At 45.1% G+C, this 25,404-nt stretch overlaps 1 protein-coding gene across 1 annotated transcript in view; it reads left to right on the top strand.

Moving 5' to 3' along the window:
• The window catches only part of LOC145349289 (lysine-specific demethylase 3A-like), a 69,435-nt gene that overhangs the window by 37,389 nt on the left and 6,642 nt on the right, over positions 1-25,404 (top strand). The window contains exons 13-22 of the mRNA XM_080197826.1: positions 563-658; positions 4,208-4,335; positions 5,819-5,993; positions 9,734-9,909; positions 14,417-14,683; positions 18,004-18,175; positions 20,103-20,193; positions 21,077-21,207; positions 21,301-21,420; positions 23,336-23,475. Of these exons, the coding sequence (XP_080053952.1) occupies positions 563-658; positions 4,208-4,335; positions 5,819-5,993; positions 9,734-9,909; positions 14,417-14,683; positions 18,004-18,175; positions 20,103-20,193; positions 21,077-21,207; positions 21,301-21,420; positions 23,336-23,475 (1,496 nt within the window). The remainder of the gene's footprint in view (positions 1-562; positions 659-4,207; positions 4,336-5,818; positions 5,994-9,733; positions 9,910-14,416; positions 14,684-18,003; positions 18,176-20,102; positions 20,194-21,076; positions 21,208-21,300; positions 21,421-23,335; positions 23,476-25,404) is intronic.

Genomic DNA, 25,404 nt, shown 5'->3' with positions numbered 1-25,404 from the left:
AGACTTATTTGGCTGTTGCCGTCTGGACCGTTCTATCTGTGACCACCACCACCACTTCACCTTCCCATACAACAAATACTCAATTTCAGCACTGATACATTGATTCAGGCACTGGGATTTGCCAGAGGATCAGTGCGGTATCTCCGCTCCATCCGTATCTTTGCAGCTGAATTGGGCAGAGTCCCAGAGGCACAACTGCACGGCAAGTCTGATCAGATCAGGAGATTGGGGTTCTAAACAGTCCATTGAAAGACTTGGATATGTATAGCTCCTTTCACCACCTATGGAAGCTCTGAAGCATCTCATGGCCAATGGAGTCCTTTTGTTTTTGAAGCATAGATGGAGCGCTGCTGTTCCATGGTTATGTCTGAGCACTTTTGCATTTCCGGGCTGCTGACCTTTCGTTCCTGCAAGCCATTATGTACATTTGGTGGATAATAAATTACGTGAAAGTGTAATGCCACTGGAGAAATAACAACCTGATTTTTTTTTTAATATATAATATGTGGTTGTAATGTTTTTACATTTTTTTTCCCTCTTCTTCCCCCAACCTGATGCACAGATGGCAAAGAAGAGATGTTTTCTTGGTTGAAGTGTGCTAACGGCCACGTCCATGAGCCAGAGAAGCTGATGCCAACACAAATTATTCCTGGTTCAGGTAAAGGGGTATTTTGCTCAGCAAGTTAACACAATTGTAAAGACTGATCTGCTCCTGTGGGGTTGATATGAATAAAACTTTTGCGAAAAACACTAGTTTGTAAGCAAGTGATGCATCTGCCATCAGCACTGGGCATTTGGATCCCAAAATCCTAAATTTGCTCCCCGGCCTCTGACTTTGATGTTCACCGTGGAATCGTTACAGTTTTCAGTGTCTGAGCTAAAGGGGAGAAGAAACACAGTGGCTACAAGAGCAGGTCAGGGGCTAGGATACTGCAGTGAGTAACTTACCTCCTGATTCCCCAAAGCCTGCCCACTATCTACAATGCACAAGTCAGGAGTGTGATGGAATACTCCCCATTTGCCTGGATGGGTGCAGCTCCAACAACACTCAAGAAGCTTGACACCATCCAGGACAAAGCAACCTGCTTGAATTCGCATCACATCTACAAACATTCGTCTCTCCACCACCGACACTCAGTAGCAGCAATGTGTACTATCTACAAGATTCACCAAAGATCCTTAGACAATATCTTCCAAGCCCACAACCACTTCCATCTAGAAGGACAAGGGCAGCAGATAAATGGGAACACCGCCATCTGCAAGCTCCCCTCCAAGCCACCCACCATCCTGACTTGGAAATATATCGCCGCTCCTTCGCAGTCGCTGGGTCAAATCCTGGAGTTTCCTCCCCAGCCCACAGAACAGGGACTGCAGCGATTCAAGAAGGCGGCTCACCACCACCTACTCAAGGCCACTAGGGATGGGCAATAAATGCTGGCCAGCCAGCAATGTCCATGTCCCACAGATAAATAATTAAAAAAAGATACCAGCTCTTGATTGCTAGACAGTGAGCTGAATGTATAGGCGGGCATCAAGTAAGGATGTGATGTCGTATTGCAGTTATACAGGCCCATGGTGAGGACACACCTGGAGTATTGCGTACAGTTTTGGCGTCCCTACCAAAGAAGAGATATACTTGCCATAGAGGGAGTGCAGCGGAGGTTCACCTGTCACACATACTTTAGACGATTGCATTCTGCATTCTGGCAATGGATTTCAATAGGTCCCCCTACTGCTGATGCTTCATCCTGTGTTGCCTAGTAACCCCTGATGCTGGGCTACAAAGGTCAAATTTAAGATTTCCACCAACTCTAGCCAAACAAAACAGATATACGTTCTCACATCTAAGGGACCTGTCTTATCTGAATCGTGTGAGAAAACTCTCTTCCTAAGTAGCCCCGTGAACCCTACTGCTAGCAGCCCTCACTGATGAGAACTTGCACATTCTGAGGTTTCATTGTTTCCTAAGAATGTGGTTCTGTCTGCTAAGACTTCATCCCGTCACCCCTCACAGCAGCCTGCTTCTGGCTAAAATGCACAATTACTTTTATACAGTTGGTGCATCTAACATACCAAAATACATGTTTAAATCAGAAATACTGTTCAAATCTCATTCTTGTGTGCGTTTATGCAGGCACTTTCCCAAGTTAAACTGTTAATCTGATCTGAGGTCATTTCGCTTTTGCTGGTATTTTGTTAGTGACTTAAATCCCTGATTATCTGACATTTTTCTAATCTACTCGGATTTTCTCCCCCACAGTGGGGAAGATGAGTACTAGTGCACGTGGTTTGAGATTAAGAGGTCTCCCTTTTTTAAGACTGAGGTGAGGAGAAATGTTTTTCTGAGAATCTTATGTCTGTGGAGTTCTCTTTCGCTGACAGCAGTGGAGGCTGAGTCATTGAATTTATTCAAGGTAGGGGGAGTGGAGTTGGATAGATTTTTGATAGACAAGAGAATTAATGGTTACGATGGAGGGGGCTGACTGGAAAGTGAAATTCGGAGCACGAGCCGATGAGCTGTAATAACTCCACGGAGGCAAAAGTCCCGTCACCAAGTTACTTTATTTACACCATACATCTGTACACAGCCAGCTCCCTGCTGAATGCAGGCTGGGAGGCTGACACACCTGCTTTAAGTAGGGAGTATGACACTTCCTGATTTAACCATCAGTTAGGACTCATCAGGTACCTCTTTTTGTGTACCAACCAAATAAACTAAATCAAATTAACTTGGGGACAAGTCAAAAAGGGCAGCTTCCCAAAAGGAGGGGGAACCGCTCAGAGTAAAAAACTAAAGCACACAAGAAACTAAAAACGTCAAATTAAAATGTGATTATCGGGGTCGATAATAATACACCCCTGCCCCTGCGGTGCCCAGTGGGCACGGAAAAGACCCTTAGTTCATATTCTAGCAAGCCAACCTCATTAGCCTGGCTGAAGTCATCACAGTAAAAAGTCTGACAACACCAGGTTTTAGTTCAACCGATTTATTTGATAATAGACTCACAAGCTTTCGGGGTTAGTCCCTTCATCACCTGACAAAGGGACTAACCCCGAAAGCTTGTGAGTCTATTATCAAATAAATCGGTTGGACTAAAACCTGGTGTTGTCAGACTTTTTACTGTGTTTACGCCAATCCAACGCCGGCATACCCACATGAAGTCATCACATCAGCCATGATCTTATTGAATGGCAGAGTGGGCTTTTGAAGGGCCAGATGGCCTCTACCTGCATCTGTGTAGCTTCTTAGTCTAAGTTTTCACTTGAAGGGTTGCCGCATTGGTGAGATGCTAAAGGGTTTGTGGAACAGAACCTCAGCAAGAGTCTTGAAAGGTGGTGTTAAAAATGTAAGTCTTGCATATGATTAGCACATGAATGTGACTGAAGTGTCTTGCTGCCGTTACTAGTTCAATGATCCTATCCTGGCAGAGCAGCAACACTGTCTGAAATGGGAAGAAGTTGAAATCCTCCCCTTGTCATTGCTCAGTAGCTTTGGGAGGTTAGACCACCGTTCTTTATAATGTTTGGTTGACTCACTGAGGAGTGGGTGAAGAAATTAAAAGGGAATATTGTTAAGCCCCGCCCCTGTGCACCAATTCCCAAACCTGCTGGTGCTAAACAATTAAGTTGCTCGTGTGTAGAATTGGTTCTGAATTATTATGCGCAGTAACTTCACAAAGGCTGAACATAACTACCTGCAGTGCGTAGTTCATCCTCTGCACTGTAAATGGTAGAAGCCCTTCACTGAACTATAACTGGAATTAATGGAAAATGAGTGCTCCAATTGACATTGCTACCTGCCATGTACATCGGTGTTGCAGTCCTACTGAATGCAGGACCTTTTAGTTGTCCTGATGGTTGCACAAACTGGCTGTGGATTTCTGATTATTATTAGGCAGATCTCACTTCATTTCAAATGATTACATCTCCCAACTTGCTTGTCTGTGATTTGAATTGTGCAATAACCACTCCCAGCCGCGATCTATATTCCAGCTGGGCAAAGCCCTGCTTATCTAACTTGGCTGCTGCCGGTGTGGACATTGAGTAGCTGTTGTATAGGCACCTGAGGCAACTTAGCAACAGTCTGAGCCTTTGTGAATCCATTAGATAACGGGATTAACCAAGATTGTTCTGTGACAACAGTCTGCTGCTCCGTTCAACTTATCGTCTACTTGATCCATTTTGTTGTTTGTTCTTTTCGTTTCAGCTCTGTATCAGATTGGAAACATTGTTCATTCTACCAGGGGGAAATGGGGCATAAAAGCCAACTGTCCTTGTACATTGAGGAAGAACAAGCCTTTGTGCAAACCTCCCTTGACCAGTGAGGTTGATCAGGTACAGGACGTGCTAAATTAATTTGAAATTTTGTGCTGTCGGTGCATATGAGAATTCAGAAATTCAGAGCATGGACTTCTTTGTTTTAAGGATGAAGTGTTGCATGGTTCCAATGTTATTTTCCCTTATTTCCATTCATCTATGCTCAAGATGGTTGGACTTTCAGCTGTGGCTGAGTGGGTAGTGCTTGCCCCAACACACCACCCACCCCCCGGACACTACCAACAGAGCGGCACTCCTTCAGTTATTACACTTCTGTCACCCTAGATGTTGTGCCCAAGTCTGTGGCATAGGGCTTGAAGTACTGACCTTCTGACTCCATCGTGAGAATAGTAATACTGAATCAAGGCTGATGCTTAGGAATACCTAACCTGGTTTCTGTAGGTAGTTGTTCCTCAGGGGTTCGTGGTGGGAGATATAGGAAGGATGTCCGAGGTAGATTCTTCACCCAGAGAGTGTTTGGGGTGTGGAATGCGCTGCCTGCTGTGATAGTGGAGTCGGACACTATAGGAACTTTCAAACAGTTATTGAATAGGCACATGGAGCACACCAGAATTAGAGGGAGTGGGATAGCTCGATCTTGGGATTGGACGTAGCTCGGCACAACATTGAGGGCTGAAGGGCCTGTACTGTGCTGTAATGTTCTCTTTCCTGAATTATATAATGAATCATCTGTTTTTATAAAGCCCTTGGCAATCTTGCTTTCTTTTTTTTTTGCAATGACTGAGCTTCATGTGGTCCTGTTGCATCACAGCATGACGGTATGCAGCAATCAGGTCTCAGTCTATTTTTATTCCTCATCCACCTTCTGTCTAAATTTTCTCCACATGTGCGCAGCCTGTTCACTTTGAACGTGCAGTACATCATTTTCTGTGGCTGAACGTGCGTGGGATCTCAAAGGAGACACTATCCAGAACAAAGCAGCCTAGATGATTGCTGTGCCTTTCACAAATCCCTCTACCACCAGGTGAATACTGGCAGCTGTGTGTGCCGTCTACAAGATGCTCTGCGGGAACTCACCAAGGTTCCTTAGGCAGCAGCTTCCAAACCCATGATCCCGACTGTTTAGAAGGACAAGGGCAGCAGAGCACCAATGCCTGGAGGTTCCCCTCCAAGCCTCTCACCATCCTGGCTTGGCAATTATATCGCTGTTCCTTCACTGTCACTCGGTCAAAATCCTGGCATTCTCTCCCTAACAGCATTGTGGGTGTACCTAGACCTCAGGACCTGCAGTGGTTCAAGAAGGCAGCTCACCACCACCTCTTGAAGGACAAATAGAGATGGACAATAAATGCTGGCCTAGCCAATGACGCTACCATAATCCGTAAATTAATAATGTTTACCTATTTTCAACATGCCCCCCCCCCCCCCCCCCCCAATTTTGCTGGTGGTCTTTGTGGTTTTTCTTGTGATAGACAATGTTTGGAAAGAAAGCTGTTAATGTCTTGTATTTAATTTTGAATGTCATTTGTCTGTATTCCAGAAGGTAAATAGCAGCGAGGGATCAACCTGTAATAAACCACCACCCCCTGAATGTAACTCCACGCCAAGTGCGACCAGCATCAGCAGTAACCTAACCTCTCCCGCCACTGCTCCAACCCTGAGGAAGAAGGAGGACTCTCCCTTCGACTGGATGATGGGCTTGAGTGATACTAAAGGTAACCCTGTTCATCTGTGATGTACTGAACCCTTCCCTGCCCCTGTCTGATTTTTTTTTTCTTCTCCCCCAATGTCCCAATGCAAAACCCATCCCTTGGCTATGGATTCTCTCTCTCTCTCTCTCTCTCTATCTATCTCTATATTCCCCCCTCCCCCCAATTTTACATACAGCCCCACACGCTTGCCTCTTGCTTGCTTCTCCTCTTGGCCTCTGTGGAAAACGGCCCCAGCCCATCTGACTCACCACAATAACCAAACCTCTGCAGTCTTGGCAACGTTGCTTCAGTTCTCTACATCCTCTTCTGTGCAACTACATCTCACCCACAGTGCAGCAATCAGAACCAGCTGCAATCCTCCCACTACAGACCAACTGATGCCTCCACTGGTGGAATAATGTGGTCCAGGCAGCAGATAAACCCAAAGGATCTGAGTACTCTTCAGCATCACTGTTTAGTGGCAGGGTGGCACAGTGGTTAGCATTGCTGCCTCACAGCACCAGGGACCCGGATTCAATTCCAGTCTTGGGCGACAGTCTTTGCAGAGTTTGCATGTTCTCCCCGTCTCTGCATGGGTTTCCTCCGGGTGCTCCAGTTTCCTCCCACAGTCCAAAAATATGCAGATTAAGTGGGTAGACCATGCTAAATTGCCCTCTTAGTGTCAGAGGGACCAGCAGGGTAAATACATGGGGTTATGGGCCTGGGTAGGACTGTTGTGTAGGCTTGAAGGGTGGAATGGCCTCCTCCTGCACTTCAGGGCTTCTATGTTTCTAATGTCGCCAGGCTCTCTTACTTTCAGAAAAAACCTAGAAGAGTGACTGGTGGAATTCTCTTCCTCCGCTGTGCTTGATGTGATCCATGGCCTAATAGTTTGATATTTGGGTGGGGTGGAATTTTAAATATATGCAGCCATTATGGAATGTTCCTGGAGTCAGGGCAAATTTACTTTCTGATAAGTTTATAGTGTTTATTAATTCAGTATGAGCATCATCCCACATCGATAACCTAGCCAATCTGAGCGGTGGAAGCCAGTGCTGACTGCGCAGAAAGGAAAGAATGAAATCACCTCATAAAATTTACAACATATTCTAAAACGCTGGCATTGTTTAAAGGACGGTAATCATCCAGTTCAGAAGATTATTCGAAACCGCCTGAGCTTTGCTCTGTCTTTGTTTTCAATTACTGTGTGTGTGTGTGTGTGTGTGTGTGTGTGTGTGTGTGTGTCGTGTAAATGTCTTGATTAGATTGCTGCCTTCTAATTGCTGTTGTGGTTTATAACTTGTACAAAATATCAGGGAAAAATGTTTTGGTGTTACAATTGGGGACAAGTGAAAACTATTTTAACAATTGGAAAACTCATTTCTCCTGTGCGTCCTCTAGGGGTGATGTGGAGATGCCGGCGTTGGACTGGGGTAAACACACTAAGAGGTCTCACAACACTGGGTTAAAGTTCAACAGGTTTATTTGGTAGCAAAAACCACTAGCTTTCAGAGCGCTGTTCCTTCATCAGGTAAGTGGATTTCAGTTCACAAAGAGCGCATATAAAGACACAAACTCAATTTACAAAATAATGTTTGGAGTGCGAGTCTTCATAGGTAATCAAGTCTTAAAGATACAGACAATGTGAGTGGAGAGAGGGTTAAGCACAGGTTAAAGAGATGTGTACTGTCTCCAGCCAGGGAGATTTTGTGAGCCCAGGCAAGTCATGGGGGTTACAGATAATGAGACATGAACCCAGGACCCCAGCTGAGGCCGTCCTTGTGTGTGGAACTTGGCTATCAGTCTGTGCTCAGCGACTCTGTCGTGAAGGCCGCCTTGGAGAACACTTACCCAAAGCTCAGAGGCTGAATGCCCGTGACCAATGAAGTGTTTCCCACCCAGAAGAGAACACCTTGCCTGGTGATTAGGTGTTTGTTCATCCATTGTCGTAGCGACTGCATGGTCTCCCCAGTGTTCCATGCCTCAGGACATCCTTTTCTGCGCGTATCAGGTAGACAATGTTGGCCAAGTTGCAAGAGTACGTACCGTGTACCTGGTGAATGGTGTTCTCACGTGAGATGATGGCATCCGTGTTGATGATCCGGCACGTCTTGCAGAGGTTGCTGTGGCAGGGTTGTGTGGTGTCGTGTTCACTGAAGGCTGGGTAGTTTGCTGCAGACAATCATCTGTGAGGTTGTGCAGTTGTTTGAAGGTTCAAAGAAGCGTTCTCCAAGACGGCCTTCACGACACACACCAACAGAGTTGCTGAACAGAAACTCATAGCCAAGTTCTGCACGTATGAGGACAGCCTCAATCAGGATCTTGGGTTCATGTCACACTATCTGTAACTCCCATGACTTGCCTGGACTTGCAAAATCTCACTAACTTTCCTGTCTGGAGACAATACACATCTCTTTAACCTGTGCTTAACCCTGTCTCCGCTCACATTGTCAGCACCTTTTAAGACTTGATTGCTTGTAAAGACTCGCATTCGAACCATTATTTTGTAAGTTGAGTTTGTGTCTTTATGCGCCCTGCTTGTGAACTGAAATCCCACTCACTTGACGAAGGAGCAGCTAGTGGCTAGTGCTCCCAAATAAACCTGGTGGACTTTAACCTGGTGTTGTGAGACTTCTTACTGTCCTCTAGTGGTGGCAGTAGATATTACAGCAGTAATCCTTTTTAAAAGAAACAGAAAATGTTGGAAATGCTCGGGTCTTGCAGAATCTGTTGGTGGGGGAGAGGGAGAGAGAAACGTTGTTAATATGTATAGCATTTCTCTTCAAAATCTTATGTTCAATGCTGGGTGGGTCCAATTTCTATTCTTCTACTCCCTACTTTTCCATGAACTAGCATCATAGGAGCACACTAATAAACAATTTATCATGGCTAAATCACCTAGCCCGCACAACTTTGGACATCTTTTACCTTTGAACCTCTTCTGCTGATTAAATGGTGGAGATCGAGAGTGCACAAAAGAGGACAGTAGTCACATAGAGTCATAGAGGTTTACAGCATGGAAACAGGCTCTTTGGCCCAACTTGTCCATGCCACCTTTTTTTTTATCACTAAGCTAGTCCCAGTTGCCCACATTTTAGCGCATATCCCTCTATATGCATCTTACCCTTGTAACTGTCCAAATGCTTTTTAAAAGACAAAATTGTACTTGCCTCTACTACTACCTCTGGCAGCTTGTTCCAGACCCTCATCATGCTGTGTGTGGGGGGGAAAAAATTGCACCTCTGGACACTTTTTTGTATCTCTCCCCTTTCACCTTAAACCTATGTCCTCTACTTTTAGACTCCACTACCTTTGGGAAAAGATACTGACTATCTAGCTGATCTATGCCGCCACATCCACTCCCCCCCCCTCTCAATTATCTTACAGACCTCTAAGATCACCCCTACGCTCCAGAGAAAAAAGTCCCAGTCTATCCAGCGTCTCCTTATAACTCAAGCCATCGAGTTCCGGTAGCATCCTAGTAAATCTTTTCTGCACTCTTTTTAGTTTACTTTAATAATGTGTTGTGTGAATTTATTTTCAGTGTTCCCCAATTCATTACGTTTTCAAAAGATTACTAATTTGATTATCAAAGTTTCTTACTTGAATGCAAAAAAGTTAATCTGACTTTCGTTTAATTAATGTAAATATTCTGGGCCTAATGTTTTAAACCCAATAATCCTGCAATAATTTGCAATAATCCTGAATTTTATTTTTTCCATGCGGTTACAGTTAACCATTTTTCTCCTGAATCTTTCCTACAGGAAGCCTACAGCTGCCTTCATTGAATAAAGAGATGAAGCCTGTTGGCTTGTTTGATTCCTTGAGCACTTTGTCGAAGCCTTCAGCATCCCTGCAAACATTCAACAGTTTGTTAACGCCCAGTAGCTGCAACACCACCAGCTCGCTGAGGAATCTCCTGTCCTCCAGTTTGGGGAAGGTGAGTCTCGTACAACCTGTCAGAGAAAATTATAGAATCCCTACGGTGCAGAAGGAGACCGTTCAGCCCATCAAAACTGCATCGACCACCATCCCACTCAGGCACTACCCCCATAACCCCATGCATTTATCTTAGCTAATCCTCCTGACACTAAGGGGTAATCTAGCATGGCCAATCCACCTAATCGGTACATCTTTGGACTGTGGGACGAAACAGGAGCACCTGAAAGAAACCCACATAGACACTGGGAGAACTTGCAAACTCCACACAGATTTCCAAGGCTGGAATTGAACCCAAGTCCATGGTGCTGTGGAGGCAGCAGTGCTAACCATTGTTGCCACCGTGTCCTCATTGTGCCACCATGCTGCCCATATTGGGAGATCTAGAATCATAGAAATCTTACAGTGCAGAAGGAGTTCATTTGGCCCATTTGAGACTGCACCTACTGTCTGACAGTATCCCACCCAGGCCCTATTCCCATAACCCCACTAATCCCTCTTAACTTACACATCTTGGAACATGAAGGGGCAATTTAACATGGATCTCCTGGACTGTCACTCTGCCTCTCGGTTTTATTTTGAGCATTTAGTCCTAAATTGTGATGAATTGCACCAGATCATCACTCTTTGTGTTTGTTGCTGTGAGCTGCTGTACTAAACCTCCATTAAAGTGCAGTTTGACCAATAATTTTTTTTTTGTTGTGCGTTTTGCAGTTAAAAACAGAAAACGCTGGGTAAACTCAGCAGGTCTGGCAGCATCTGTGGAGAGAAAAGCGGGGCTAACGCTTCGAGTCTGCGTGACCCTCCTACAGAACTGTATTGTCCTTTTTTTATATATAGGCTAAAAGTTAAAAGTGAAGAAGGAATCTGGAAATGAGTTTAGCTGCAGATGCAAGACAATGGGGTGTGTGTCAAGATTGAGGTGGGGGTGGGAATGGGAACACTTGCACGGACACGGTACCTTACGTACCTCAGAACATTTCCAAGCATTTTATGACCGGTGAGTGTGATAATCCAGGAAAGGCAGCAGCCAAATCGTACACGGCAAACTCCACAATCAGCACGGGGTATAAATATTGGCTAGAACACACTGCTCTTCTTTTAAAATAGTGCCGTAGGATCTTTATCTGAGAGGCTACATGAGGTCTCCATTTAACATCCTACTGGAAAGCATACATCCCTGGGGGATGGCACTGTGGTTCGCACTGCTGCCTCACAGCGCCAGGGACCCAGGTTCGATTCCTGGCTTGGGTCACTGCCTGTGTGGAGTCTGCACCTTCTTTCTCTGTCTGCATTTCGTTTCCTCCCACAGTCCGAAAGATGTGCTGGTTAGGTGTATTGGCCATGCTAAATTCTCCCTGTACCCGAACAGGCTTCGGAATGTGGCGACCATGGGATTGTAACTTCATTGCACTGTTAACGTAAGCCTACTTGTGACACCAAATAAATAAACTTAAAAACTGTTAAAACTTAGGGGGCAGCAGCCCCTCCAAATTGGTGATGGCATTAAATGGTTTCAAATCAAATATAGCGCTAACCCAGTGGGGTAAAGTTATCATTTTCCATGGGTATGGTAGTGCACCAATTACGGTTCTGAATTAACTCCAGGGACAGTCGTTTCAAATTCCAACATCATAAATTCAAAACTGAATTCTGTACACTTTTTTTGCTAATTTTTGGATTACTACCAGAAAAATCGAGTGCTAACTCCTGTATTGTCACAAAGCACCAAACCTGTTTCACTAATGATCTTCAAGATGGCAACCAGCCACCTCCACATACTCCGTGACTCCAAATCCCACATTGTAATGCCCTCCCAAGTGATTGGGCAAGGCACTGAGTTGAGCAAGTGCCTTGCCCTCACATTCTCAAGACAGCGGTTCGTACGGCCTTGCCAAGTCCCCACAACAAACACATTAAACGTTAATGGGAGACTGCTGTGCCAACAGGATACAGTTCCTTCACCCCAGCCATCCTTTTAATACCAACTGCAACAAGAGGATTTAAGTGTGGGCAGCATTGTATGAGCTCTGAAGGGTCACGTAGACTCAAAACATTTGGTTCTATTCTCTCCCCACAGATGTGAAAGTGTTAAATTAAAAGCGGAGGCGTTTAGAGTAGCTAAGAGTAGTGGGCGAGAAGAGGATTGGGAGAGGTTTAAATGTCAACAAAGATTGACAAAGAAGTTGATAAAGAAGGGTAGGAGAAACTATGAAGCTGGGCTAGCGCTTAATATAAAAAAGGATAGCAAGAGTTTTTATAAATATATAAAAAGGAAGAGGCTGGCTAGGGTGAACGTTGGTCCCTTAGAGGATAAAAAGGGGGACTTAATGGTAGGGGATGGGGATATGGCTGAGGTCTTGAATAACTTTTTTGTTTCGGTCTTCACAGAGGAGGACGTGAATAATTTGCCGGATGTTAGAGATGGAAAGGTGGTAGGACTGGAGGGTCTCGATGACATTACTGTTACTAGAGAGGTGGTGCTCGACAGACTGGAGGGGCTGATTGTGGACAAGTCCCCAGGACCGGATGGAATGCATCCGAGGGTCCTGAAAGAAATGGCGGAGGTGATAGTGGATGCCTTGGTGGTTATTTTCCAGACGTCGCTGGATTCCGGGGAAGTGCCGGAAGATTGGAAAACGGCTAATGTTACGCCGTTGTTTAAGAAGGGTGCCAGGCAAAAGGCGGGGAATTATAGGCCTGTTAGTTTAACGTCTGTTGTAGGTAAAATGTTAGAATCCGTCATCAAGGAGGAAATAGCGAGGCATCTTGAGGGGAACTGCTTGATAGAGCAGACACAGCATGGTTTTGTTAAAGGGAAGTCGTGTCTGACAAATTTACTGGAGTTCTATGAGGATGTGTCTAGGGCGGTGGATAGAGGAGAGCCGGTGGATGTGGTCTTTCTTGATTTTCAGAAGGCGTTTGACAAGGTACCTCACAAGAGGTTATTGCAGAAGGTCAGGGGGCATGGAGTTGGGGGTAGGGTGTTAGCGTGGATAGAGGACTGGCTGTCAAATAGGAGGCAGAGAGTGGGGGTCAATGGGTGCTATTCGGATTGGCGGTTGGTGACTAGTGGAGTGCCTCAGGGGTCGGTGCTGGGGCCTCAGCTATTTACCATGTATATAGATGATCTGGAGGAGGGAACCGAGTGTATGGTGTCGAAATTTGCTGATGACACCAAGATTGGTGGAAAGGCAAATTGTGCGGAGGGTGTGGAGAGTCTGCAGAAGGATCTAGATAGGCTGGGCGAATGGGCCAGGAACTGGCAAATGGAATTTAATGTTGGCAAGTGCGAGGTGGTACACTTTGGTAGGAATAATGGTAGGAAGGATTATTACTTACGTGGAGAAAAACTGCAGCAGGCGACGGTGCAGAGGGACCTCGGGGTCCTTGTGCATGAGTCGCAAAAACCCAGCTTGCAGGTGCAGCATGTGGTCAGGAAGGCGAATGGGATGCTGGCCTTCATAGCGAGGGGGATTGAATATAAAAGTAGGGAGGTCTTGCTGCGGCTGTGTAGGGCATTGGTGAGGCCGCAGCTGGAGTACTGTGTGCAGTTTTGGGCGCCGTGCTTACGCAAGGATATTTTGGCCTTGGAGGGAGTGCAGAGGAGGTTTACTAGGCTGATGCCGGAGTTGAGGGGGTTGAGCTATGAGGAGAGGCTGAATAAACTAGGCTTGTACTCATTAGAGTTTAGAAGAATGAGGGGAGATCTCATTGAGACATATAAGATGATGAATGGGATGGATAGGATAGAGGTGGAGAGACTCATCCCTCTCAGAAAGGACAGTAGGACTAGGGGGCACAGCCTCAAGATAAAGGGGGGGGGCGGTTTAGAACGGAGTTGAGGAAGAACTTCTTCACTCAAAGGGTGGTGAATCTCTGGAATTCTCTGCCTGTTGAAGTGGTGGAGGCTGCCTCGCTAAATATTTTTAAGAAGCGGGTTGATGGGTTTTTGATAAAAGAGGGGATTAAGGATTATGGGGAGAGGGCGGGAAAGTGGAACTGAGCCACGACAGATCAGCCATGATCTTATTGAATGGCGGGGCAGGCTCGAAGGGCCAGATGGCCTACTCCTGCTCCTATTTCTTATGTTCTTATGTCCGAGGTAGATTCTTCACTCAGAGTGGTTGGGGTATGGAATGCACAGCCTGCTGTGATAGTGGAGCCGGACACTTTAGGAACTTTCAAGCGGTTATTGGATAGGCACATGGAGCACTCCAGAATTATAGGGAGTGGGATAGCTTGATCTTGGGTTTAGACATAGCTCGGCACAACATCAAGGGCTGAAAGGCTTGTACTGAGCTGTGCTGTTCTATGTTCTATGCTGTCAGACCTGCTGAGATTTTCCAGCTTTTTTTTACTTTTGTTTCAGATTCCAGCATCCACAGCATTTTGCTGTTAACTTTTTGTTATATATCTACTGGTGAGACCTAACTTTCTTCCTGTAAAATATCTGGATAAGCGTGTTCGGGCATTAATTATTATTTTTTCCTATGTTTCTGTATTAGTCTGATACAGGATCCAGTAGCACCTCCAACCTCCTTGATGACATCTTTGCCTCGCTGGTGCAAAGTAAACCCCCCGGCGACGGATCAAAGGGACCGAGCAAAACGTGTGACGCCCGCGAGCCCCCCAAGGCCGCGCCCGGGAAAGTGCTGATCTTTGGCTCCGATACCCCTCATTCCTGGTACTGTGGCGGACGTTTGCTGTGCTTGCAAGATCCAAGCAACAAGAACAATTGGAATATTTTCAGAGAGTGCTGGAAGCAAGGGCATGTAAGCATGGAGCCTGAAAAGTTTTAACAGTGCTGGGGAGGGCGGCGGGAGGTCTGCAAGCATCTGTGGGAGGTGCAATTTGAAATTGACCTTCCGTAGATTAACGTCAGCAAAAAAAGCAACCGCTTCACTAAGCGTACAAGGCAATGAGCAAATGTATTAGCCTGTCCCTTTGGCTAGAGTTGCAACCCTTTCCTCCTTATGCTTTTTCCTCTAACCTTGTCCTGCTAACTCCCTGCTAGTTTATATTGTGTGCCCGACCAGTGGCCCAGCTGCAGAGTCTTTGCCCACTTCTTGTATTGTTACTTTACTCCATTGTGTGCCAATCCACTTGATTATCACTCAGTCTCTCCTTCAGATTGCAGCATCTGCCCTATTTCCTCTGGTCAGTAGTCCACCTGCATGTTAGGTGACTTATGGACAAGGATACCTAGGTCCCTTTGTACAGTTACGTTTACTAATTTCTTACTATTTACAAAATATTCTGTATACCTGTTCCTTCCACCAAAGTGCATAACCTTAGTCTTTCCACATTATATTGCATCTGCCATGTTCTTGCTGACGCAGAGTCTGTCCAAACCTCCTGCAGCCGTTTTGTATCCTCCTCACAACACACGTTTCCACCTAGCTTTGTATCATCTACAAACATTGAAATATTTGGCCGAATTCTCCAACCTTGCTCACAGCTGGGATTTTCCGGTCCCGCTGCAGTGAATAGAGATTTGGCTGAGTGCCAAATTCTCCATTCTTGCCAGCAGCAGCAGTGGAGTGTGAATGGCCAGAGAACTCTGACTGTTATATTTGGTCCCACATCTAAATCATTAATACATATTGTGAACTGCTGGGGCTAAGTACTGATCCTTGTGGTACCCCATTAACCACAGCTGCTAATGTGAGAATGACGCATTTATTCCTACTCTGTTTTCTGCTTGGTAGAATTTCCTTCAACTCCTCGCTCTCCTTCCCTTGGATCTCTACATCTGGGAGATTTCCTGTATATTCCTTAGTGAAAGTAATCATTTTTGGTGTGGTACGGTGGCACAGTGGTTAGCATTGCTGCCTCACAGTGCCAGGGACTCAGACTTGATTCCTGGCTTGGTCCACTGTCTGTCTGTGTGGAGTTTGTAAGTTCTCCCCATGTCTGCGTGGGTTTCCTCCGGGTGCTCTGATTTCCTCCCATAGTCCAAAGATGTGCAGGTTAGGTGGATTGGCCATGCTAAATTGCCCCTTAGTGTCAGGGGGACTAGCTAGAGTAAATGCATGGTGTTATAGGGATAGAGTCTGGGTGGGATTGTGGTTGGTGCAGACTAGATGGGATAAATGGCTGCCTTATGTACAGTAGGGATTCTATGATTTTTAGCTTCTCTGCCATTTCCCTATTCCCCATTATGAATTCTCCTGTCTGCCTGCAATGGATCGACATTTGTCTGAACCAAACACTTGCTTTTTGCGTACATACATAGATAGAAGTGTTTGTGTTTTCTAGATTGCATTCATATTCTGTTCTCCCTTTTCTTTACCAGTTTCTTGGCCTTCCTTTGCTGAAATCTTAAAATCCTCCCAATCTTCACGTCTTCACTTTCCAACATACTATAAAGTTTTATTATATTGTGGTCACTCATCCCTAAAGATTCTTTTACAACTAGATTATTAATTAGCCCTTTTTCATTACATAATACGAGATGGAGAACAATCTGTTCTCTAGCCGGCTCCTCAAATACTGCTCTAGAAACCCATCCCTCTCACATTCCAGAAACTCACCTTCCTGAGCATTAGGAGTTTAACCAGGCTATGTGCAGGCTGATGTCAACCATGATCACAGTATTGTCCATGCCACATGCTTCTCTCACCACCTGATTTAATACTATGCCCCACATTACTATTATCTGGCCTGTAAGCATCTCCAACCAATGTCCACTGCCCTTCTGCTGTTTCTTGGCTCCATCCACACACTGTTCTTCCAATCGGAGATTCTCCCTTACTACTGTCTTGATCTCATCCCTTACTATCAAGACAACTTCACTTCCTTTCCTCCCTAACCATCATATATCCTTGAATATTAATTTCCCACTCTGTTACCATACAGCCATGTTTCCATCATGGCAATTATATCCATTTACCTCTATTTGTATCTGTAGATCATCTACCTTGTTATGAATACAACACGTGTTCAGATAGAGCACCTTTAACTTTGTCTCTTTTGACACCATTACATATTCACCCTTATTGGGTGTTTTTCTTTGTTTCTCCTGCCTCTGGTCCCATTATTACTTCCTGTTGCCAACATTATTTTGTTCCAATTTGGGCCACCCTTCAGGCTGTCATCCTTTCCCAGGTGTGGTGCTCAGAACTGTGCACAGGGTGACAGGTGTGGTCTTACCTGGGCTTTGTCAAGCTATAAAAAACTTCCTTCCCTATTTTCCAACTGTCTAGGTATTATAAAAGCAAACATTCTATTACTTACATTTTTTGTGTGTTTAAGTACATTTTAGTGACCTCTGTGCATTGACTCTCGAACTTGCCCTTTCTAGTTTTTGACAAGTTAATTACACTCTGATCGATCCTTGTTTGGTCCAAAATGGATTACCTCATATCTACCACAGTTCTGAGCCAGTTACAAGTATCTTGAAATCAGATAAACCTCTCCACCTCTCTTGCTTCCTTTTTACAACATGTGTGACCGACCTTTTTAGTCACTTGTTCTAATATTTCATTATGTGACTCAGTGTCACAGTTATTTCTGACAGTGTTCCTGTGAAATGCCTTGTGACAGTTTTGATTTGATTTATTATTGTCACATGTATTAGTATACAGTGAGAAGTATTTCTTGCGTGTTATAATGCATTATACAGATAACGCATAACATTCATAGAGAAGGAAATGAGAGAGTGCAGAGTGTAGTGTTACAGTCATAGCTAGGGTGTAGAGAAAGATCAACTTAATACGAGGTAGATCTATTCAAAAGTCTGAAGACAGTAGGGAAGAAACTGCTCTTGAGTTGGTTGGTACATGACCTCAGACTTTTGTATCTTTTTCCTGACGAAAGAAGGTGGAAGAGAGTATGGTGTGGGGTGCATGGGATTATGCTGGCTACTTTTCCAAGGCAGCAGGAAATGTAGGCAGAGTCGATGGTTGGGAGGCTGGTTTGTGTAACGGTCTGGGCTATATTCACGACCCTTTTGTAGTTAAATAGTTCAAGGTGTAATGTAAATTGAACTTGATGCTGTAACCGTAAATTTGCCTTCAGCTGCACTTATTCTTCACTGCACGCTTGGATTTCTTTTTGACTATGGTTTGGACTCTTTCTTTTTTCTATGTAGCCAGTAATTGTATCTGGTGTCCACACAAAACTGCGTGAAGAACTCTGGAAGCCAGAAGCATTTGGGGAAGAGTTTGGAGAGCAGGATGCTGACCTGGTTGACTGCAGGACTAACACCATCATCGCTGGTGCAAAAATCCGAGATTTCTGGGATGGATTTGAAGACCTTTCGCGTAAGTCGTGTTGGCAAAGGACTTTTGATTGGCACCTGTCTGTCAGGGTCCGGGAATATGCTACAGTGCTTTACAGCCAATGAAGGATTGTATTTTTGAAGGATAGTCACTTGTGGGAAAAGCACAGCAATATTGTGACCTGATTATCTGCTCTTTGTTGACTTTGAGGGGAGGAATGTGGCCCCTGAGAGGACAGATGAGATTCCATTTGAATGATGATAGTGTGGCACTCACTCAGTACCGATGGTAGTCGTGGTGTGGAAATGCCGGCGTTGGACTGGGGTAAACACCAGTAAGAAGTCTCACAATACCAGGTTAAAGTCCAACAAGTTTATTTAATAGTAAACCCTCAAGCCTTCAGAAACGCTGTTCCTTCGTCGGGTGTGTGTGAGAACTTTCCACACACCTGAGGAAGGAACAGCGTTTCCGAAAGATTGTGGGTTTACTATTAAATAAACCGGTTGGACTGTAACCTGGTGTTGTGAAACTTCTTACTGTACGCATTCAGTACAGTATAAGACTATCCATTTATTGTGTCCGGAATGTTACGGCTGTTCATGCTGGTAGGATTTTCCCATCCTGCTGTAGTAAACAGAGATTCGACCCGGCGCCAAATTCTCATTCCAGCGGGAGTGTGGCATGAATGGCTGGTAGGGTCGAGCCCAATGAGTTTACATCTCTGCATTTTGGACTTCTAATGTAGAGGGAAGACTGCTACCACCTAACCACAGTTAACACCACTGTTCAAAGTGATGTAAAGCTTATTATGGTAAAGTGACAATCATCTAGAGGCAAAAGCAAACTCGCACCAAAACTACTACTCCTCCTGTTGGTCAGTACTGGAAATGTACGTGTGGCGTAGCCTTGTCCACAAAGTACTGAGCCCCCTGCTCTGAACCTGATGTATGTCATCACGGATGGTCCCTGTCTTATTAGAGCCATGACGATCACTCCGATGTATACCACTCTTGCACCTGAACAGAAGGATGTGTTCCTCCTTTTCAAAATAGCAGATTTCAGAAAAATGGTTGTGCGATGGGGGTAATCAGTGGAAGGTACCTGACAAAGACTGGGCGGCATGGTGGCACAGTGGTTAGCATTGCTGCCTCACAGCGCCAGGGACCCGGGTTCAATCCCGGCCTCAGGTCACTGCCTGTGTGGAGTTTGCACGTTCTCCTCGCGTCTGCATCGGTTTCCTCCCACAGTCCAAAGATGTACGGGTTAGGTTGTTTGGCCATACTAAATTGTCCCTAGTGTCAGGCGGATTTGTAGGGTAAATGGTGTGAGGTGACGGGATGGGGCCTGGGTGGGGTTGTGGTTGGTATGGATTTGAAGGGCTGAGTGGCCTCCTTCTGTAATGTAGGGATTCTGTGATCCTACGAAATAGGATGAGGTGCTGATGGCCTTTGACAAATGCTGCGCACGTTGTGAAATCATTAATTCTTAAAGTGTCTTAAATCTTAAATTCTTAAAAGGTCCGTTGACTTAGGGTGGGAATTTCCGTTCTTGAGGTGGTCATGACTGGAAAATCCTGGCCATTATCTTTGCGTCCATCTGTGCACAAATACTGTACGTCAGGTAAATTGTGGGGGGGTAGGGGTCACGAAACACAATAAACTGCAGATTATCGTTATCAAAAAAAAATGGGTTAATAGGATTGGTATAACCTGTCAATGGAACAGGGCTGTGTTAGTATTACTGGCTTGGCAGGAATCTTTAAAATGATTCTTCACATTGAAGATGTTGATATAAATGTTCCTGCTTATTTGTTACGGCATCTGATATGTGCTAACTTGCTCCCCATTGAGAAGTAGTGCAATACCAAAGCAAATGATCCGTTATGCAATATCCTGCACAAGGAGAAATTTTCCCAAGTGAAAATGGTTTGTTTTGAGGTTTAACACTAATTTTTTTTTTCCTCCTTAAGGTCGCCTTGCCACAAAAGAGAGGGAGCCAATGGCTCTGAAACTGAAGGACTGGCCTCCAGGGGAGGATTTCCGAGACATGATGCTTTCCAGGTACTAGAGCTGCTTGTCAAAGAACTGGCTACGCTGTACTGCAGACATATCACGCTTCGTATCTCTCTACTGTGCTGAAATTTAAATGTGGTCAGACCACATTTGGAATGTTGTGAGCAAGTTTGGGCCCAGTGTCTAAGGAAGGAAGTGCTGGCCTTGGAGAGAGTCCAGAGGAGGTTCACAAGAACGATCCCTGGAATGAAGAGCTTGACAGAGAGTGACTGAGGACCCTGGGTCTGTACTCGATGGGAGTTTAGAAGGACAAGGAGAGAATCTCGATGAAGCTTAGAGGATACTGAAAGGCCTGGATAGAGAGTATGGAGGGAAGATGTTTCCATTAGTAGGAGAAACTAGGATCTGAGGGCACAGCCTCAGGGTAAAGAGACAATCTTTTAGAACTGGGACGAGGGTGAATTTCTTCACCCAGAACGTGCTGAATCTGTGGAATTCATTACCATAGAAGGCTGTGGAGGCCAAGTCATTGTGTGTATTTAAGACAGAGATAGGTTCTTGATTGGTGAGGGGATCAAAGATAATGGGGAAAAGGCAGGAGAATGGGGTTGAGAAACATATCAGCCATGATTGAATGGTGAAGTGGACTTGATAGACCGAATGGCCTAATTCTGCTCCTATATTTTATCTCTTGTTGACTTTTCTAGTTCTTTCTGGGGATGTAGGCCATGCTAACAAAGGTGGCATTTTATTACCCATCTCTCATTGCACTTTGGTATTGGGACTGCTGTCTGCTTGAGATGTTGCAGTTATTTGGTGAAGATATTCCTGCAGTGTTAAGTTGGGAACCCTAGGAGCGTCAGTAAAGCAACAACATTATACGTCCAAATTATCAAGTGGTTTCCTATGGTTCTGCACATTTTCCTTACAGATTTGATGACCTGATGAATCACCTTCCCTTGCCCGAATACACCAAAAGAGACGGTAAACTGAACTTGGCCTCCAGGCTGCCAGACTTTTTTGTCAGACCCGATTTGGGTCCAAAGATGTACAATGCTTATGGTGAGTAAGCTGTGTTTTTCCTTTCCCTGTGGCCTGCTCAGGTTTGTAGAAGTGGTGATTCTCGTTGCTAAATTGTCAACTTTGTTCTTTTAGGATTATTATCGGCAGAGGACAGAAAGGTTGGAACAACAAACCTTCACTTAGATGTGTCAGATGCTGCTAACGTCATGGTGTACGTAGGAATCCCCAGCGGCCAGCCTAACCATGAGGAGGGTGAGTGTTTGATGACTGACCCTCCAAACCAGTTACTTTGCAATGAATTGTTGAAGAGCAATTCTTTATGTTGTTTTCATGGGATTGCGTGTCCGCCGGTATTGGCTGTCCAGCCGCCGCCGCCTGTGGTCCAGCGGTAACTCTGAGTCGCAGGTTGTGGGTTCAAGTCCCCTCTCCAGATTCTCGAGCTAGGCTGACGCTCCGGTGCAGTGCTGAGGGAGTGCTGCGCTCTGAGCTGCTGTCGTTCAGATGGAACCTTAAATTGAGGGGTTGTCTACTTTTCCTGCATGGACGTTAAAGAGCCCATTTGGCATTATTTTAATGAAGGGGAATGTCATCCCAGACTGTTTGTTTGTCAATGGCAGTGGTGGTTGAGGCATACATGTTGGTCAGAGCTTTCTTGGTACTAGATCTGGTTGTCAAAGAACTGGTTACGCTGTACTGCAGACATATCACATTTCGTATCTCTGTACTGTGCTGAAATTTAAATGTGGTCAGACCACATTTGGAATGTTGTGAGCAAGTTTGGGCCCAGTATCTAAGGGAGGACGTGCTGGCCTTGGAGAGAGTCCAGAGGAGGTTCACAAGAGTGTCTGGTTTTGTTTTCAGTAGTGTTTTTAAAGCTGTGGTGAGGGGGTCAGACGGGCTCTGGTTGAAGCCTTGTTGAAAAGCTGGGACCTCCAACAATGCAGCTATGCCTCTCTACTACCTCAAAGTGATAGTTTTATAGCAGTGGCTCCCAACCTTTTCAGCAACATGGCACACTTCCATGAGACAAACAGTTCCATGGCACACCCGTTTTTACTGATCTACCATCTCGAATACAGCCAAACTATACATGGTTTTGAACATTTTATGAATTTGTTTGTGTTCAGTTGTTTTGAGTCTGTTTATACCTTTTGTGAGTTAAGTCTTTTTTTATAATTATTGAGAACTGGGAGGAAAACCTGTAGAGACAAACTAGCCGGTTTGGAAGCTTTCAAAATTTGTCATTGTATAATCTTCCTGACGTTAGTTGCAGAGTGTGCCGGATAACTTAGTGAAGTGGAATGTCTGTACTTTTGGACGTGTAAAATATACAAAGAAATGTAAGTATTTTTACTGAACCCTGTCAGTTAATGAGGAAACTCCATGGAACAAACTGTACAGTTTGTTTCATAACATTCAATTAATAACATTTACTCGTGCTAAGTTGTAACACTTCCCTGTGGAATGCAAGCGTGCATGTAAAAAGGTACAGAAACATTTCGGCTAATTAAAAGGTCAGGTGACGAAGGCCCTGTTACTCTCTGCTAGTCCCAGGTCTTTCCATTTTAATCATCTTCTCAAGGATTTGGGCTCTTCTGAGAACTTTCTGAAGGGGAACAACTCATCCCATTTAATGGGAAAAGACCTCGATTGTTACTTTGATCTTGAAGGGCAGCTTTAAATTGGGGATCTGGACTTGGGCCTCATTGGATTGAGGGACTGATTTGAATTCTTGAAATACAAAGGAGACCGGGATTGGCAATTGCGGCTGCGACTTTGGGATCTGGTGTGACAATGCCCCATTAATCTGGAAGTGGGGGTGGGAGGGTGTGATATGAGACCTTCCCAGACACTAATTACAGACAGACTTTATGCCTGTGCTGAGTCAGGCATGTTGTCCCTAGACTACGTACTATCATCATTGATAGGAGCAGGGAGTATGAAGTTTATGTCTTGTCTGTCTCAACTCAACTGGGCACAGGGTAATCACACAACCCAATCCCCTGTCCCCAGGCAAACTTAATTGAGCATTAATTTAATTTTAATTAGAACAAAAGAGAAAACAGAATATGCTGTTTCTTTCCCTGCAGGTGCCAGACTGGCTGAGTTTTTACAGAATTTTCAGTTTTGGGAACATTTTGGCTAACGATTCCTTTTATTTTGACAGAGATTCTGAAGACCATGGAGGATGGTGATGCCGATGAGTTAACAATAAAACGGTTCACAGAATCCGGTGAAAGGCCTGGTGCCTTGTGGCACATTTACTCTGCCAAGGATGCGGAGAAGATCCGAGATCTACTGAGGAAGGTAAAATGGGGAGAAGATTGGGGTTTGGCAGAAAACACATGTAATCACTCCGAGATCGCTGTCTCTGGCAGAGAAGAGGAATTTTGTGTCTTCCTTGTTTTCCAACATAATTCAGACTATGCAGAGCTCAGTGTCTCACCAATGCCATTCACAACTTTAGCAAGACTAACTTACTTTTACACTCTATCTCCCTTAGAATAAAGGCAAACATTACAGAGCCTTTCATTATTTTATTGAGGATTGCATTAAATGGTACAAGGGTTTGGAGAATTAACAAGCTTTTATCCTTTTTTTTAGATCAAAAATGCTTAATACTGTGTCTGAATCTGTTTATGATTAAGAGTTTGAAAAAAAAAACTTTCTCCCCCCACCTTCCCTCGTACACTCAGAATATCAAAAGCACAAGAGATGTTGTAGCCTTCTCTCTAAGCCATCTCCTAATTGCTGCCAACATTGTACAACTTTCTTTAGTGGGACATCATTTGATTTATTGCCGTCACCTGTATTGGTATACAGTGAAAAGTATTGTTTCCTGTGCACTGCATATAGGGGAGAAGGAAAGGAGAATATAGGGGGTGATTCTCCCATTGCGCTGCACTGGTTTTGTAGCGTTGTGGGCCGGGAGACTCCAGCGGGGGCTGTTTCGTGGGCTCCCTGCTGCGTGCCATGGCCTCTGCACGTCTCCCAGTGGCAGATTTCCGGCCTCATCAGCTCTGTGCCAGATTTCAGCACAGAGCTGCATAACATATTCAACAGCTCACTTCCCTACACTTTCAATATCATTAGCAGGCCCAGGACTGAAGTCTTTGGGCCTGCTAGCTGCCTTCTCCACCTCCACCACCACCGCCGCCTCTCTCTCTCTCTCTCCCTCCCTCCCTCCCTCCCTCCCCTCCCCCCCCCCCCCCCCCACTTGCCGCCAGGCCATTGCCATGAGTGTTTCAGTCCAGCAGGGTCATCGCTCCCCACTTCAGTTTTTGCATGAATTCGACACTTAGGATTTTTTGGGAGAATCGACCCATAGTAGTGTTGCAGTCATAGCTAGGGTATAGAGAAAGATCAGTTTTAATAAAAGATAGGTCCATTCAAAGATCTGATGGCAGCAGGGAAGAAGCTGTCCTTGAGTCAGTTGGTACGTGATCTCAGACTTTTGTATCTTTTTCTTGACTGAAGAAGGTGGAAGAGAGAATGTCCAGGGTGCATTTTCTGAGACAGTGGGAGGTGTAGACACTGTCAGTGGATGGGAGGCTGGTTTGTGTGATGGACTGGGCTACATTCAGAACCATTCAGATTCTTGCGGCCTTGGTCAGAGCAGGAACCATTCATAAGAACATAAGAAATAGGAGCAGGAGTAGGCCATCTAGCCCTTCGAGCCTGCCCCGCCATTCAATAAGATCATGGCTGATCTGTCGTGGCTCAGTTCCACTTTCTCGCCCTCTCCCCATAACCCTTAATCCCCTCTCTTATCAAGAACCCATCAACCCGCTTCTTAAAAATATTTAGCGAGGCAGCCTCCACCACTTCAACGGGCAGAGAATTCCAGAGATTCACCACCCTTTGAGTGAAGAAGTTCCTCCTCAACTCCGTTCTAAACCGCCTCCCCTTTATCTTGAGGCTGTGCCCCCTAGTCCTACTGTCTTTTTTGAGCGGGAAGAGTCTCTCCACCTCTATCCTATCCATCCCATTCATCATCTTATACGTCTCAATGAGATCTCCCCTCATTCTTCTAAACTCTAACGAGTACAAGCCTAGTTTATTCAGCCTCTCCTCATTCCAAGCTGTGATGCATCTGGAAAGGATGATTTCCTTGTTACATCTATAAAAATTGATGAGAGTTGTAGCAGGCATGCCAAATTTCCTTAGCCTTCTGAGAAACTAGAGGCATTGGTGGGCTTTCTTATCTATAGCATCAGTGTGGAGGGTCCAGGACAG

The sequence above is a fragment of the Carcharhinus amblyrhynchos genome, chromosome 1, assembly GCF_965287045.1.
Source record: "Carcharhinus amblyrhynchos chromosome 1, sCarAmb.v2.hapA, whole genome shotgun sequence".
NCBI lineage: Eukaryota > Metazoa > Chordata > Chondrichthyes > Carcharhiniformes > Carcharhinidae > Carcharhinus > Carcharhinus amblyrhynchos.
This window is presented reverse-complemented; position numbering and strand designations above follow the sequence as displayed.